General features: G+C 35.9%; 1 protein-coding gene across 1 annotated transcript; it reads left to right on the top strand.

Moving 5' to 3' along the window:
* Positions 1-10,263: 10,263 nt before the first annotated feature.
* Positions 10,264-16,999, top strand: LOC114522776 (cell adhesion molecule 2-like). Its single transcript, XM_028543525.1, has 6 exons — positions 10,264-10,324; positions 13,931-14,251; positions 15,075-15,347; positions 15,770-16,021; positions 16,317-16,394; positions 16,656-16,999. The coding sequence occupies exons 1-6, from the start codon at positions 10,264-10,266 to the stop codon at positions 16,997-16,999; spliced, it is 1,329 nt and encodes a 442-aa protein (XP_028399326.1).
* Positions 17,000-17,796: the final 797 nt, after the last annotated feature.

Here is a 17,796-nt window from a genome sequence, read left to right as displayed (position 1 = left end):
CTCGAAATAAACAAAATAGACTCCTACCATTTCAAGGATTATTATCGAGTTGTTCCTTTTCACCGCTAATTCCTCCAGTTCCGATAATATTTTAAACTCTTCCCAGTGTTTTATCTGTTATTTGATTCCACATTTCATATTTTGTTTTCGAAACATTTTTTTAAAAATTAGTTTGCAAAATGACAGTTAAATTGCTGACGTTTTTCACTGAAACACAAACGTTTCGTCACAGATTACCTATATACAGATATGAAACTTCTGTGTTTTTGCTGATTGTTTCGTGTCCCACGCGCAGCCAGCGCTTCCGGCGAGCTTGGCAAGTGTCATGAGGGAATTTAATGAGTAAAACGCCGTTTTTAACACGAAAATTTGCTTTTTTAAAAAACCCGCGCTACCTATGGCTAATTCTGGAATAAATTCTTAAAGAGTATCGGTATATGTATCCTTCGTTCATTGTTGAAAGGCAATTGAGCATATCTATAGCTCAAAATTGACTTTTGAAAATCAAAAAAGCTGGTCCAATTGATTTCGAAAGATATTTGCATTGGCACTATGGAATATATGTACTCTGGCTGAATTCTTTTCAATGAAGTCCCATATTTACACGTAAATATAATATATCTCAATTTCTCAAGTTGCTAACCGTCTTTTAAATCTGTTTTTTTATATAATATCAAAGCATAGAGTGTCTAATTATTGCTAATTTTAAACCCGAAACTCAAAACATAATATGGCCATGTCTTATTTTTTTGTCTTCAGAATTCCGCTAAAAAGACTCGTGTATGGTCATAATAATCATAATAATCAGCATAAGCAGCAATTTGTAAACTTTGTGTGAAAAATAGTCCAAGACAAGGGTGATGAAGTTGTTTTTTATAGCCAAACGCCTAAAATCGCTAAATACGCCGAATTGCTCGTCGTATTTACATGCCATGTTCGGCATGTTGTTGTTGTTCATTTCAAGTACACAAAGTCCTTTTTAAGCTCCTATCATTTCGTTTTCACATTTATTAATCCTAGATATTATTTAATTCATTTCATCTTATCTCCTGGAGATATATTGTATCTAAAGCATCTATTACATGTTTTCTAAACTCAAAAATAGCTCAGCCAGTGCTAAACTATTGCACAGCTTTCCATACGGCAAGCCCTGCACTCCTCAGCTATATTTTTTACTGTTTTTGCCAGCATCAAATAATTTCAGAAACCAGTTCTTAGCTCAGAAGATCCATTTCATCCATCTTTTTAAAAATTTTAAGTCAAATGGGACATGGCCCTAAAGGTTTTGTTTAAATTAGCATTTGTTTGTCAAAAATTCGATTTTTCTATCGATTTACTCACTAAATTTCGACATGACACTTGCCAAGCAAGTTAAGCATGCGCACATTAGGCAAAAAACGTGTGACTCGATTTGGCTTCAGTTTCATATCTGTATATAGGTAATCTGTGGTTTCGTCTTAGCCAATCAGGAAGTTGCTGATTACCAGTCTACACTCGTTCGCATTTCGCGCATGCGCACAAGTACCATGACCATTGAACGTCCATGACATTTGGGCAACTTGGGATTCCGCTATGTTCTCCCGGGTCCCGGGTGTAATTCCTAATCTCCGGGCGGAATTAGTACCCTCGCACGGTGCTCCGCACCGGCTCGGGGATTAGCGAGCTTTAGCAGTGACTACGAGTACGACTACGAGTACGAGATTCGTCATTCTCGTGCGTTGTTTGCTTACGCCATCAGTCAAAACTCGTAGTCGTTGGGCTTTTGAGTACGAAGTTTATCAAAAAACTCGTACTCAAATGCTCGGCGACTACGAGTTTTGACTGATGGCGTAAGCAAACAACGCACGAGAATGACGAATCTCGTACTCGTAGTCGTACTCGTAGTCACTGCTAAAGCTCCCTATTATGGTTGCCAACCACAGTTGGTAAATATGCAAATATTTGAGGCCAATTTGTCATTCGTCCTACCAAGAAAACAAAGAAAAGAAAGAAAAGGTCAGGGCAAAGAAAACAAAGAAGTAGTGTGATGTTGTTTGGCCTTAAATTTGCAGCTATCTACCGACCCTCGACAATTACACCAGGAAGTGAATCAAGGACTAATTAGTACGCCGGAGCTAAATTTCATCAGTTCTCAAGCAAGAAGACCACGCAGTATGTTATTATATTGTGTTTCGTATCTAGACTATTGCATGACATTAAAGGAATATTTGTACCATATAAACCTAAATTGTTTGGCCACAAAGTCTCTCTTAGTCTTGAGATATTTAATATGCATCAGGCATGTAATTCTGTTTCTTCGGTTTCGATCTGCAAAATCTGAAGAAAATTAAACCTAAAGATATTTAGTAATTTACTAATTACTATTACAGTATTTTCTTCATGGAGGTTCGAACGGTGCATGAAACAGACGTCTATAATTCGGAGAAGTGCTAGTGTTGGCATTTTTGTATATTCGTCTTGTGCAGCTGTGCCTGGCTGTTTTTCCTAAACGTTTATTTTAAATTATGAATATTGTTGAATGATCAGAAAACGATGGAAATCTCTATTGCAAGAGGCTTCTGATATGCTGACTTATTTAAAATTATCAATCGCGTCATTCTTTTGTCGTGCAAATTCAGTATTTGACTGCTTGTAACGGCGATGTTTTTGGCAAAAAAAGAACTCGTCTTATAGACCCAGACATTCCAACGATTCCCAAAATTCGCGAGATCTCCTTGTCTTCCCCATCTTAATCAATTTCTCCGGATTTTCAAAAATATTTATAGAAAATATGAAGTTTAGCAATCAACTTGTCATGCAAAGTAGATTTTTTCCTGCATGTCTAGACACCTGGCACTTAATGCCTGATCATTCTTATTTATAGCTAGGACAGTTTCCTGTTTCCAAATTCATGCCGGTTTCGATTTTGATTTAAATCTAAATAATATAACACGCAATATAACAAACTTGTTCACAAGTAGTTGCACTGAAGAAGGCCCGGGTTAACGGACCGAAAGCTTTGCCGTATTAAATTCTTAGACGTGGTGTGCCTAGATATATATCTTCGGTGATATTACCTCCTGGTACCGCTCTGGTAGAATGTTGATTAGGCAATAGGGAGCATAAGATAACAGTCATGATTAGTTTAGTCCGCTGTATTGCTGGACAAAATTCAAAAGCCTATGATTTGTGATATCTTGTGGACAAGGGAAAGTTATATAAATCATCAACATATTTATGCTATCATGAGTATAAAAAATGCGAATTCTGACTATAATTTAGGTTATGTATTTATTTGAGAAATTTGTATATATTGTTATTGATAAAAATCCTTATTTGACACCGCAAATCCTCGATAATGTATATCTGTGAGGGGCCGATAATATATCATTCTGTGAACGGTGATATCCTTCGTGAATATTATATTAACACCCCCAAATTGTGAAATTTGTTTTAGGAAATGATAAATTTTGTAATGAAAAACCAGAAATATTGAATCGTTAGTTTAAGGCCCCGTTTACACTTTCTAGCTATTAAAAAGCAGTAAAAAATTTACTTTCAGAGATCGAAACGAATATACCAAAACTACCAAAATAATAAGTATTTTCTAAAATTATTTTCTAACCATTGCTTTTTAAAGGCAAACGAAGATATCGTAACAAGCGAATCCGGTATAGCGTAAACGGGGTCTGAATCAGTGTCTACGGAGAAATTATTTGCATTTTAAATCTACCATAATATGAATTAATTGGCATTGTGTTTGATCAATCTAGTTGAACTGTTTACTTTTGTAACTTCAAAACCGAATCTGAAGATATAATGTAGTACTGATTCCTGGTTCACCGCCTTCATATGTGAACCAGGCTTGACTTTCAGGAACCGATCGCATGCTACGTAGTCAACATAGTTGGGGTTTTTTTTAGCAATACTGCATGACCAAGAGCTGGGATTTTGAAGAGTTCATAACAACATCGAGACTTATTATCGGCAGTATCCGGATTCCGCCGGACTTTGATAACAAATCGTTTAAACTTTAGTGCAATATTTCATTTTTGTGCAGGTTTATTTCCTTAAGTTCATGGCTGGTTTTGGTTTATTTACGACTTTTGGCCTCATGGTGTTATGTCTCAGTCATGGTAAGGATATATATATATATATATATATATATATATATATATATATATATATATATAAATGGACATAAATTTACTATAGGCTTCGTCTCAGCGAACATTGACGATCAGTTATTCACGGCTCTAAGCATACGGCAGTTTACCTCGCCCCCAGTATATTTGTTGTATCTATTAAGGTCTGGTTCGCATATTTCAACAGTCGGCGATGGCTATTGTCAGTGGTCACTGATGAATAAAGTACTTTATTTTGAATACATTTTCGCTCAGCCGCTGTGACCTAATACACGAGAACTGGGCTTCTAACCGCTTCTTTTATACTTATAACAATAGTCTTGCAATCGAAATATAGTTCGAGAATAGTCAGAATACATATGGGGATATGCAGTCGTCACTAAATATGACGTCATAGATTCCAACTTCGTAACATTTTATTACTCGTGGATAAGTAAAATCCCTTATAAAGACTTATTATTTGCATCACCATGCATGCGTCTAAAATAATTTAAAATATTGGGTTGTTTAGGCCAAATAATCTCGCCGTCTGATGGGAAATCTTTCATCTTCTTTAATGGGGAAACAGCAAATATAACCTGGTCGTTCAAAGATGATATAAGTAAAGTAGCTTATCGGGCTTGGTATTTCACAAGTAGTAATGGCGTATTCAGTGGACATGAACTTGGAAGAATAATTAACGATGAGCTGCCATCGAAAACAACCAATTTATTTGATGTTGAAATTAAAAAGCCAGCGACATTGCTTTTAAAGAATGTTAATCAAACTTATGATGGAACATACAGATTTGACCTTACAGGGGTTGCCGGTGGTAGATCCATGGTTGTCGTTTTCATTGCAAGTGAGTAGTTTTATCCGTGTTTTGATTAGAGCACATATGCCCCTGCTAATTGTCCCCTGCAGACGAGATATCCATATTTGTATTGACTATTGGGCATGAGTTTGCACGGGCTTGAAGGAATCATGATTTTGTTCGCATGACACAATCGCGCGCGTTACACTTGGCGTGCTCACTACATCATAGCACATATAAATACTTATCAATACGAATCAACTACGCAGCCATACTGTTCTATACTTTCCTTGCATCATAATTCCAGGTTTCACGGTTTATTAAGTCACTATGCATAAGGTCTATTGTCTGTGGTTATTGGTGCATAAAATTCTTTGTTTATTCTTTGTTTGTGAAACCAAAAGTGGAATTAAATTGTTCCAGTCCTGCCACACTAAATGAAGGTGATAACTTCACATGTCTGTGTAAAGGTGAAGGTAGAACCCCCCCTGCTAATGTTACCTGGTTTAAGGAAGTCAAATTTAGTCAAATTTAGCGATGTTGAAACAGAAAATCAAACATTAACTCTCTTTAATGTTGGTAAAGCTAACTTTTGAACATACAATTGTGTATAGCAACAAGCTATATAAAAGTTTTACGGATGGAAAAAACATCCAAGTAATAGTTTTTTGTAAGTATGATATCGCACGTCGCGCATTCAACCAAGCGCGATTGCTGCTTTTATTTCAATGCATGATAATCCTGTACGTAGGGGCGCCGGAACCACGGTGGCAGCGGGGGCAGATGCCCTTTGCTTACCGGGCGAGTGGGGGCAACCCTGTGCCCTTTCCTACCATGTAATGGTATCAAACATGATACATATCATACATTAATGATGCCTTCTCTTCGCATTAAAACAAACCGGTAATATTATTCTAAATATGCGTTCTCTTGTAGATTTGCAAGTTCGCATGTACTTGTAACTTTAAGTTTCCTTTTTGTTTGGTTGCCAAGGTAAAATGAATGTGCCCTTTTCTAAAACTCCCAGGCCCCAGCCGCCCTAAACTGCTTTCGGCGCCTCTGCTTGTACAATTCTTTAAAATACTTATGGTATTCTACTTTATTAAATTCCAGTGAAACCATTCGTGACATTGAATTGTTCCAGTATCGTCACACTAAATGAAGGTGATAACTTCACGTGTCTATGCAAAGGTGAAGGTGGAAACCCTCCAGCTGATGTTACCTGGTATAAAGATGGAGTCAAAATTAGTGATGTTGGAACGGAGAAGCAAAAAATAAATCTTTTAAATGTTAGTAGAGCAGACCGCGGAACATACAAGTGTTTAGCCTCAAGCTACCCTGATGAAAAATATACTGATGAAAAGTTCATCCAAGTGATAATCTTTTGTAAGCATGATTGTATACCAATAACTCGTAATATAACAATCACTGCATGTTTTTCACAAACAGTGCATGCCAAATATCTTTGCCTGGCTATAATTTTTATTGCAACAAGAGTTAAGGTTTTGTTTTTTAACAGTTAAACCAACGAATGCAGTCATTAGATTCTCAGCAAACCCAGCAGCGATCATTGGATCAATAACTGTTACGTGTACATCTGATGGGTTTCCTGAGCCAATAACCACTATATACCATAATGGTACTAAGATTGTTAGTGATAGCAAACGGTACTCAATATCTCAAGTGAAGCGGAAGGATGCTGGAGTGTACAAGTGCATTGCAATTAACGCAATTGGAAAATACTCCGATTATGAATATTTAAACGTGATGGAAAGTAAGTCAGTTTTTTTATATGAGTTGTCTAGTTAACATCGCATTCTCCTGTTAATATGTCGCTCTCGAGCTGACGAACTCATATCGTTGTCTTGTCCATGCATAGCTGTATGTGATAAAAGGATTTGTTTTGGGGGTGCATGAATAGGAACACTTTTACATTGAGTGACTTCAGAAGGAATTGATATAACTCATCCTATATCAGAGCTGTTTTTTAGTCACGCATCTCATAATCAATCATATATCCATTTATTCATTCTAAGAAGCGAAACCAACAACAGCAACTTCACGCTCGCTATCCAGTACAAGCGTAACAAATCACGAAGGTAATGAAACAGGTACAGTGATATTATGTATTGTATATAACAAATATGAAGTGTTGTCTGAGAGTAAAATTGATGATATCCCAATAGAAATGAATTTAAGATACACAAAATAAAACGAGAATAACCGTTGTAATTATCATTCTTTGGCCGAATGATTTGTCTGATGAGTTAAATATCAAAGGAAAAGTTCCCATGTTGCTAAAACTAGAAGAATATCTTTATCATTGTTTTTTTCTTAGAAAAGGCAGATCCAGGAGCATCTACTGACGGTGAAGTGAAATGGTATATCGTCGTGGTAATATTGTTGTCTGGAATGATCATTGGAATTCTTATTTCCTATATTTTCATATGTTCTCGTCGCAAATTTAGGAAAGCTCAGAAATCTAACTCTGAACCTCCAACTTCTCCAGTTGATTCAACTTATCAAGAACTGGATCTTACAAAAATGAACAAAAGAGACAATTATCAATCATTAACAGTGAATGCTGCCAGAAATGACGGTGTAAATAACGACGAATCAAATTATACTGACCTAACCAAAACAAGAGATGCGGAAAACAGTTATCAATCTTTGACATGAATAACGACTGATATTGGTCCTTCACCTGGTTTAAAAAATATTGCCTTTTATATGGAAACCTGACAACAATTTTACGGAGAGATTTCGACTGTATTTTTAAGACTATAGTCACGCAGGTTTGTCATTGCCTTTGAAATAAGGTGAGATTTCGATAAGATTAGCATAAGATTTGTAGAAGAAAAATTTGTAGAAGCGAGAGAAAAATAGTAACCCATTTTTTTTTGGCAAAATTTACCTGAATGCTGAACGAAAACGGTATTTCATCTATAGCGATGACCGATTTCAAGCGACCGAGAATGATTATCAACCTATTAAATGAATGATATTTTAAGTATACAAAAAAGATCATTCAGTAAACGTTACCACATGCACATGCGCAAGCCTGACAGAAACGATTTTATTTGCAAAGTATACCGTTTAAAAGAAGTGGCGAAAATAAAGCGAAAGTCAAAGATACAACCATGCACCTGACAAAAATGCCTTTTATAATTTTAAGTTGGATGGACGGTGCGAAGAAATTGAACTATTTGCAGATGCTATCAACCGAAGTTTGGGAAGAATGAAATAGAAGCAAAACGATATTTTTTCAGGGCTGAACAAGTTGCAAGAATCATACCTTTTGTATTTTGGTTTTGACAAGAAGCAGTTTTTGAAGGGGCTGATGAAAACCAAATTTGGCGAACAATAAGAGAATACGAAAGTATCGATATTGCATTATTTGCATGCGATTGAAAGGAGTCTCAGATCTAATCAGCATAGAATATTTCATTTTTCTCCTCATAATTAACCTAACAACTAGTATTTAATTTTGTAATCATACCTTTTGTAATTATAAGTATATAAAAAGCACTTTGTATTAAAGCGAATAAAGATTCTTAGTAGTGTTGTGAACAATATAGATAATCGGCGTTCAGTTTCTTGCGAAGTTGGCGCTAGACGTGTTCGTCGTTCATGTGTCATTATCTCCCCTGCTCTACTGAAGCCAACTGATCCCCCCTGGAAAACTGAAGATCCTCGTAGCCGACAATCTAGGCTTTGATGGCAAGTTCTTTCATCCCAACCAAACTCCGAAATACAACCTGACGATGTTCGAATCCAGCTGTATATTCTGGGATGTTGTCAATGAGACATGGAAGGCTGCAAGGTTTATATAAGCCTGAAAAATTAATTAATAAAGTAATAGGTAAGTTGGTAAGTTGATACGTAATTGTATAATCTTTTTGTATATTTTATATTTTGACATAAGTAATTGGAACCATATTGTAGTTCTTATATAGTTATAAGTTAATTTATAACAATTGTCTGAATTAAACAAACTAGAGAAAAAAAATAGGACGTTATGTATATGTGGGCAAAAGGGGAACATAATGAGTAATTTGTTGAATAGTTAATTGCGAATTGAGGGGCGTAGAAATAGAAGTAAAAATAACCAGATGGGGTAGTTGGAATTTGTTGGACAACATTTCCTTCTTAATGGTTTTAAAACATTGAAAATTCACGTTGTTTTCAAAATCATTGTCCTCCAGATAGCTACAAAGACGTCATACACAATATAAGTTTTATGAGGAATATCAAAATATTACTAAGAAATCCATTTCTTGTATTGTAGCTGTCTATATGAATGAAAATACCGTCATTCCTCACTGCAATGAAAAAGCTTTTGCGAACGAGGAAGTGGACTGATGTCATGCAGTGAAGGTTTTTATCGGTAACAGTCCAGAAAAAGATCGCTGCAGCAATATTTGGTACTTAAATTGCATGTGAAAACCTCGTACACATTGAAACATGCATGCACGTAGTCGAAAGTTCTAAAGCTTCTAGGCATGTTTGAGAGCGATTGCATGTCGGCTATCTAGGACGTAAATTGACTTGAGCAAATAACAAATCAAGTTAACGACTCTAATCATATATCGGTAATCGGTATACTTTAAACATTGCATTGCATTACCACTCTTAATGCATTAATTTTGAAGCCAAAAATTTTTTTATTTGATTTGTGATACTTAGTAAATCGCAAAGGGTTATATATATTGTATATTATATACATTTACCATTTTCCGGCGAATATGACCATGGTCGTATTTGCCATTTTCCGCCGAATATGACCATGCATGGTCGTATTTGCAATTTTCCGGCGAATAAAACTATGGTCGTATTTGCCATTTTCCGGCGAATATGACCATGGTCGTATTTGCCATTTTCCGGCGAATATGACCATGGTCGTATTTGCCATTTTCCGGCGAATATGACCATGGTCGTATTTGCCATTTTCTTTGCAGAGCTGTCATCACAATCCAATAGAAAAGTGAGAGTTAATAAATATCGGACACTGACAGTCCGAGTCAACGTTCTTGCCTAGCAGTATCGGACTATTTCATGCAGCAGATTTTTCGTTTTTACCTAAATGCATATTCCAAATCATACATGCAACGCCCAACATGCGAAGTCGAGCATGTTTGATTCCTGCCATTTTCATTTCTAAGCTGACAGTGGGTTAGGCGTTTTTAACTAGTACTTATATAATATGTTAAAGCACATGCTGCATAGCAAAACAAAAAAGGTGTATAATTGATGTTTATATAGCTCCATATTATGAGTTGAAATTTCAGCCAGCACCCTATATACTGTGTAATTTTCTTTTTGTGCAGGTCTATTTCCTCTAATACCATGGCTGGTTTTGGTTCAATTACGGTTTTTTGTCTCATTCTGGTCTTACGGTCATGCCAAGGTAAGAAACATAGATATACGTGTTTCTCAATTTACCGAAAATCCGGCGTGCTTTGATATACTATTACATACCCCCGTTCCATCCATTCCGTGGCATGTTTTTGATATATGTATCATGATATATATATTAGGTCGAATATCGTTGTCATTTCTTGCCCCTTGACCATACCAGTCCTGTATACCCAGCTTTGTTGTCTCGGGCAGGGATAATAGTGTGCATGCTTACTTCTTCGCCAAGCTCTCGTTTTCTGCTATTTTTTTTCCCTATCAGCCAATTATATAGTCTCCAGCTCATAGCTATACTACACTTCTGTTGGGAACAACAAAAACCTCATCGGCGCATGCAGAACATCGGCAGTCCATACATACACATAAGCATGCATTAAATTTACGAAAATTGGCTGAAATATATGCATGCACGTAATAATAATCCATAATAAATTCTACGCAAATTTACTATTATTAGCAAAATTAAATGGCCGCAAAGAGTGCTTTTTGATCGCGTCGCGTAGCGACAGCGATCTATAGTTTCGGCTTGGTTTTTTTTTTTTTTTATTATTATTTTTTTCCTCTCGGGTCGACCCCCAGCGTCGCTAGCTGCGGGCCATATCACCCTAATCGGGAACCTGCGCACAGGTAAGTTGCTAGTTATATCACGTGTTGTATTCACTTTGGGCATATTTCGTTTCACCCTCGAACTTCGAAGCAGTAAAGTAGAATCAATAAAGCGATCAAAATGCTAGCAAGTGCTATCTTTATCTTTACACTCATTACACATACAACTAACTACACACGCCGAGCAGAGTAAGCCTGCACTAAAGGATTTCAAGCAGTTTCGAAATGGGCTGTTGTGTGTTTCTCCTGCTTTCAACATGCGACTATAGTTCGGTATATTGTTCATTTTTATTATTAAGAACATTTACGACACAAAATTTGCAAAGCTGGGCTGGCTACGCCGCTGTGAACGACGCGATCATATAACGCCTAGTAGGCGTCTTGTTAAGTATATAATATTTTAGCGGAAGTAAAGAGCATGAATAATAATTTCGGGAATTATAACTGTTATAAGGAATTTTCAAATTTTTTCAAGGAATTTTTCAATGTTTTAATGATAAAAAGCGAAATGCTGAAAACACATCATATCAAATTTATCAATATCATTGTATAGAAATTAAATTACTGTTGGGAACCAGGAAGTTGATTCGTTTTAAAGACGTTTATCAATACATTGCAGAGAACAACATTTTGTATTGGACACGTATGTAAGCATTTCATATGTATCTATATAATAACAGCGCTTGCATGTGATATAGGAATTATAAAGCTTTCTTATGTTCATTATGGTTCAATGTAGGCAAACGACTGTTTACCAATGCTGCAATTTAGTGAACCAGTTGGTCAAGTTACCAAGCATGCACTTGAAAATATAAAACGACGAAAACATACTTAAGCGAATAGACGTTTGATTAAATTGTACTATTGGAAGCGATACATCAGGCAGTTGAGTGCTTTTTATGTCCTACACTATATGATGATACAACCCTCTGATAGAATGCTGTTTATAGACAATATAATGGTGATCTATGTTACATTTTCTTATTAGCTTATTCCTATGACGGAAGTATATATTGCATATAAATCAGGATGTATGTTAAGAGTATGTTTACGCCGTCATGCTTGTTACCACACGATTATCCTCCGAACGTGACAGTTGATAATAGGTATCGGTGAAAGGTTATATCTAAGAGATATTTGCTGCAAGGCAATATTTTTCCGTGGCTTCTGATCGATTAGGCCGAGATTCAGGTTTAGCGGTTACATTCGTGGGAATTTATTTTTAAGGCTTTAATTTTTAATACAAGAACTACTAGACTAGTTGACTCCTCGCGTTAGTTCCCATGTTTACTTTTGACGTTACAATGTTCAGAGCATTGGATTAGTCATTATAAAAGACGACTGTTGAACAGAGACATTCCCTAAATGCACCTATTTTGTTGCGTATGTATACCTATACATGCTCGTTTGCATGCATTTCTCGTGTCATATAATTAGGGTGGATTTCCACTTACAGAGAAATAGTTCGCTAGCGAAATATTTGCATATTTTTTTGTGAATTGAGTGAGAGCAGTCATGTTGAAATAATTTATTCATGCTGCTAAAATTCTAAAGAAAATATGCAAATATTTCGCTAGCGAAGTATTTCTCTGTAAGTGGAAATCCAGCCTTATTAAAGACAATAAACGTGGTCGTCAACAGCTGCATGCAAATTTATCATGCTGAGGGACGTCGAAAACTCTTAGAAAACTCTTTGTTGAATTCATTTTAAATGTACTTCGAAAATATAAGAGATATATTTCATAGATTTTGCAAATAGGTGGGCACATGCTCATCCAATACAGGGTACGCAACTACTAAATGTTCATGAATGTTCGCTCACTATTCGATCACAAAATATCGAATTGTCATTAGTGTTCCTTTTTATACACCCTGTGTACAAAACCGCATGCATTCACATCCTTAAAATGGTCAGCTATCACATTCTTGAACCATATTGAAAAAAGGAACTAATTTAGGCGCTTTGTCCCCCCCTAGGCTGTGTTCCCTACGTCCCACTTATATGGCGATATAAAAATAAATCTTTTCCCGCGTTATGAAAATGACTAAATGAGCCCACATGCACCATTGGAATTTATTTTTTATGCAGGTATATTTCCTCATGTTTATGGCTGGTTTTGGTTTAATTCTTGATATATTTGGTCTTATTTCAGTTTTTTGCTTATGTCAAGGTAGGAAACTACATTTGCGTTTCGCAATTTACTCAAAATAGATTTTCCGTCTTAGACTCGTTTCAAACGTCGAATTTTTCATGTGCCGAATCAAATGCATGCAAATGAAATTAAACAAAGACTTTAGCTTGTTAACATCAGGTTCGACACATGTAAAGTTCGACGTCTGAAAGAGGCCTTACCTGATATAATTAATTATGCATCTGGGGCGAGTCGTGTGAAAAGGAGTAAAATTCAAGTACGCTTGCATGGTGACCGAATTGGCAAATCAAAATCGTATTTTTGTGTGTTAACTATGATTTCACTAGCTAAAATGTAGTCAGTATAAATTATAAGAGTTTTGTACGACTTGCCCCAGTCGCTTCCATGCATGCATCTCGTGCTATTTGTTTATAAGTTATTATTTGTTTATAAGTAATTAAGCTAAATTACTTATTGATGTTACCATGCAAACCTAAAAGAGCATTGTTTGTTTATATGTCCGCAAAAGCCAAATTTCGTAAACTAAGTAAGCCGCGTCTACAATTCCAAAATCAAAATGTGTCAATGATAACATACAAGAATACAGGAACTATATATACTCCATATCTTACCGTAATACTATATATAAATTGCATGCAGTCCATACAAATCTTGATGACGGATTGTTTTATGATTTGGCTTTGTGCTTACATATAGTAGCGAATAACATTTTTATATATTTTTTTGCGTAACATGCAGCTGGGAAACATTTGAGGCTAACACCACTTAACTTATTGATATTGAATCGCACACTATTTGCATGATACGTCTAAATTCAAACTGAGAGTTGTGTTGTTTAGGTCGAATAACTTCGCCACCTGATGGAAAAATTCTTACCCTTTTTAATGGATCAGCAGCAAATATAACGTGGTCGTTTGATAATGATGTATCAACAGTAAGTTCACGGGTTTGGTATTTCAGAAGTAGTGATGGTGTATTCAATGATCATCGACTTGGAAGAATAATTGACAATGACCCTCCTTCAAAAATAACGAGTTTACTTGATGTTGCAATTGAAAGACCTGGGACATTGCTTTTAAAGAATGTTAATCAAACTTATGATGGAACATACCAGTTTTCAATTGACGGTGAGCGATCTACAGTTGCCGTTTATATTGCAAGTAAGTATAGCTTCTCCTAAAACCGATTAAATCATGTTCACATGCCATGATGTCAATCCAAGAATCAAGAGGTTATTTCCTTAAAGCCCAGAGATATTATTTTGTGCTGGGATTTTTACTTGAAAAATGCACCGTGAAACTTGTGGTTAACTTGCGGCTAACTCGAAATGTCCGAAAATGCACAATATAAAATAGATGAATTTCTAACGGTCTATCCTTTGACTGAGTCAGTCAAATTGTATATATACACCATGTCATATTACATTTGACAATACTCTGAAATGCTCATTTGCGGGGAACTAGGGTAAACAAATTTTAAATAAAAATCTGAACCCTCAGAGCCTTTCGACCGAAATCGAAATTGTACCAGTGGGAGCTTCGCATTAAACCAAACGCTGTTCTTTAATCACTTCGTCGAATCGAGCAATTTTGTCGTAATAGAAAGTTCAATTAGGTTTCCGAAGGATAAAACCTGAAAACTTTGTGCGGCTTTGACTACGGGACATGTCGCAGCTCTTGGAAGCTTTCGTCCAATTGGGTAATGCTTTTCTATGCATAGAAAGAAGCTATGCTATTGGTTGAAACAGAAATGTATTGTAAAGTTCAGCCAATGAAAATCATTCTTGCGAGGAGCTGCGACACTACCCTTCACTACTCGATCAGGTGGATATTTCGTACCTAGGCTTTTTCTATCAAATTAAATGCAAACCCTACAAAATTCGGCCCACGGAGCTTAGGACACCCCCAGATTTTTTTCTTTATCGCCATGCAGCTGTTTGTGACATCTGCATGAGATCCAGACAGAAAAACTATCACATTTCAGAGAAACCAAAGGTGACATTGAATTGCCCTGGAGTCGTCACACTAAAAAAAGGTGAAAACTTCACGTGTCTATGCAGAGGTGAAGGTGGAAATCCTCCTGCTAATGTTACCTGGTATAAAGATGGAGTCAAAATTACTGATGTTGGAACGGAGAGGCAAAAATTAATTCTTTCACTTGTCGGTAGAACAGTCCGCGGAACATATAAGTGTGTAGCCACAAGCCACCCCTTTGGAAAATACAGTGATGAAAAATTCATTCAAGTTATTATCTATTGTAAGTATGATAACCCTAACATAAGTGTTTAAGAGTAAAACATAATTATTTAGAAATGTTGAAGATATTAGCAAATTGCAAATTTTGTACACATTCGTATTATTTATACGCAATGAAAAATGTGTTTGAACCACCCGTTCTTGAAATAGTCATATAGCTTTGAAAAATATATCCTTAATCATAACTAAACAGAATTTTTGACACTGTCCTTTGCTGCATGTGTACCTTCGCCCGCATTGTAACGTAACTTCCTGCATGCATGTATGTATAAATTAACATGCCATGCATGTGCGGATGCTGAGTACAAAATTTTACACACTTTCGGCAGTTCAACGGGCAATTCTCGTATCGAAATCGAAGTTTGATGCCAATCTTGTTTATCATTTCCTTTAGTGCTATAAGGTTTTGTTGTTTTAATATAGTTAAACCAACGAATACAATGATTACGTTCACGAAGAACCCCGCTGTGATTAATGGACCACTAACCATAACATGTGCCTCTGATGGGTTTCCTGAACCATTTTATACTATATACCATAATGGAAAGGTTCTTAGTACTGAAAAGTGGTACATCGTACCGCAAGTTAAATGGAAAGATAATGGAACATACAAGTGCATCGCGGCTAATACATTTGGAAAGGACTCCGTTTCTGACTATCTAAAAGTTACTGAAGGTGCAAATCAGTATATATTTTTTATAGACATGTTTTCAAATGAAAAACTTAAAGAAGAACCATACACTTCAACCATAAATGTATAATTTATGAGGTGAAGCAACTTTAGATTAAACGAAATTTAGTATGAGCCTGACATGGTTGTTGATACCTGGGACCGGTTGTTCGTTCAAAGTAACGTTAAAAATTAAAAATTTTCATGTGCTTCTATCTATAGCTTAAATTTGGCGACTTCAAAATAAGTTGACATAGTGTTTTATATAGGTATAACTTGAGTCTATATTCTCATTTAAAGAACCGAAACCTACAGTGGTATCTATAACAAGATCAACTTCACGATCAGTATCCAGCACAAGCATAAAGAATCGTGAAGGTAATGAATCAGGAATTATGAATCATATAATAAAATTAATTAATCATATATAACAATACACATATATATATATATATATATATTAATATATATATATATATATATATATATATAAATGTTATACGCAGTTATAAGGACAAGATTGACACAGCTGAGGGTGAACACTTTCTCAGTCGACGCGGTAGATTCAACTGACAAGTTTCTTCGGTCTGGTTGCGTTGAAATCAGCGGGCTCTCCTCGATTAACTTTTTACTTTTTAGAAAAGGCACACCCAGCAGCATCGAATGACAATGAAACAAAATGGTATATTGTCCTGGTGTCATTATTGTCTGGAATAATCATTGGGATTCTTCTTTCCTACATTGTCTTTCGTTATCATAGTAAATTTAGAAATAAAAAACTTCAACAAAAACCTGACTCACCAACTTCTCAAGTTGATCCAACTTATCAAGAACTGGATCTTGAAAAAATGAACAAAGAAGACAATTATCAGTCATTGAGAGTAAATGCTGCAAGAAATGACGGTGTTAATGATGGCGACTCTACTTATACTGAGTTGAACAAAACAAGAGATGTCGATAGCAATTATCAATCTTTAACTTGAACTTGTTTGTCATCGCGTGATGAGAAACACAGAATAAAAATGTGACTGAAACCTTCATACCAAACATCTGGGCGAATATGTTAATGACATCATATTTGTTAAAGAATTTAGATCTGCATTTGTTAGATATACGCAAAGCATTTGTTTTATTGCCAATAGACTACTGGAAAAACAGCGTTTGTTTACGTTTGTTATATAATCTTTACATGACGAATATGTCGTTTTAATTTTCTTCTCGTCCTCGCTCGACCGGCTGTGATGAATCTGAATGTGCTTATTCTATATTATATTTTGAAGAAGATATATAAAGCGAAGCTTGTAAATAAACCGTTATTTAAATCTTTATATATTTGTAATTGTAGGACAAGCGAGAAAGTAGCGTCTGTAGCGACGACAAATAGCGTCGCCATCTCGGGTCCTCATTCATTAAATAAATTCTTGAAGCATTCCTTCCAGCATAATATTGCTTTTTTCTAGCAGCCTTATCTTCGTCACTCGCAATTCGAGCCTCTTCGCCTTGCGACATAAAATAAAATAATTGTGCCCCTGAACTGTCCGCCATTTGTAATACAACGCGCTAATATCGCATATCATCAACATTCCAAAAGTTGCTCCCCCACTGATGGAATGTGTTGCTGCGCAGAATATATGCGCAGAACGGACTTTACATCATCTTTAATCCCCTTTCTAGACGAAAGTAATTTCTTCCTTGTATTTTTGCTGGTGAATAATTACCAGGCCGATGTGCTCTTCACGACAAATGTGTCAGGTCAGCTAGAGAAATTTCGTCTTAAACC

The sequence above is a fragment of the Dendronephthya gigantea genome, unplaced genomic scaffold (genome assembly GCF_004324835.1).
Source record: "Dendronephthya gigantea isolate DGI-Jeju-01 unplaced genomic scaffold, DenGig_1.0 000024F, whole genome shotgun sequence".
In the NCBI taxonomy this organism is placed as follows: domain Eukaryota; kingdom Metazoa; phylum Cnidaria; class Anthozoa; order Malacalcyonacea; family Nephtheidae; genus Dendronephthya; species Dendronephthya gigantea.
The sequence above is the reverse complement of the archived record's forward strand: the minus strand, read 5'-3'. Positions and strand labels throughout refer to the sequence as shown.

Coding starts and splice junctions, on each gene's coding strand:
- LOC114522776 (XM_028543525.1), top strand. CDS start 10,264: ATGGCTGGTTTTGGTTCAATTACGGTTTTTTGTCTCATTCTGGTCTTA. Junction 16,022..16,316: donor CTATCTAAAAGTTACTGAAG/GTGCAAATCAGT, acceptor TCTCATTTAAAG/AACCGAAACCTACAGTGGTA. Junction 16,395..16,655: donor AAGCATAAAGAATCGTGAAG/GTAATGAATCAG, acceptor TTTACTTTTTAG/AAAAGGCACACCCAGCAGCA.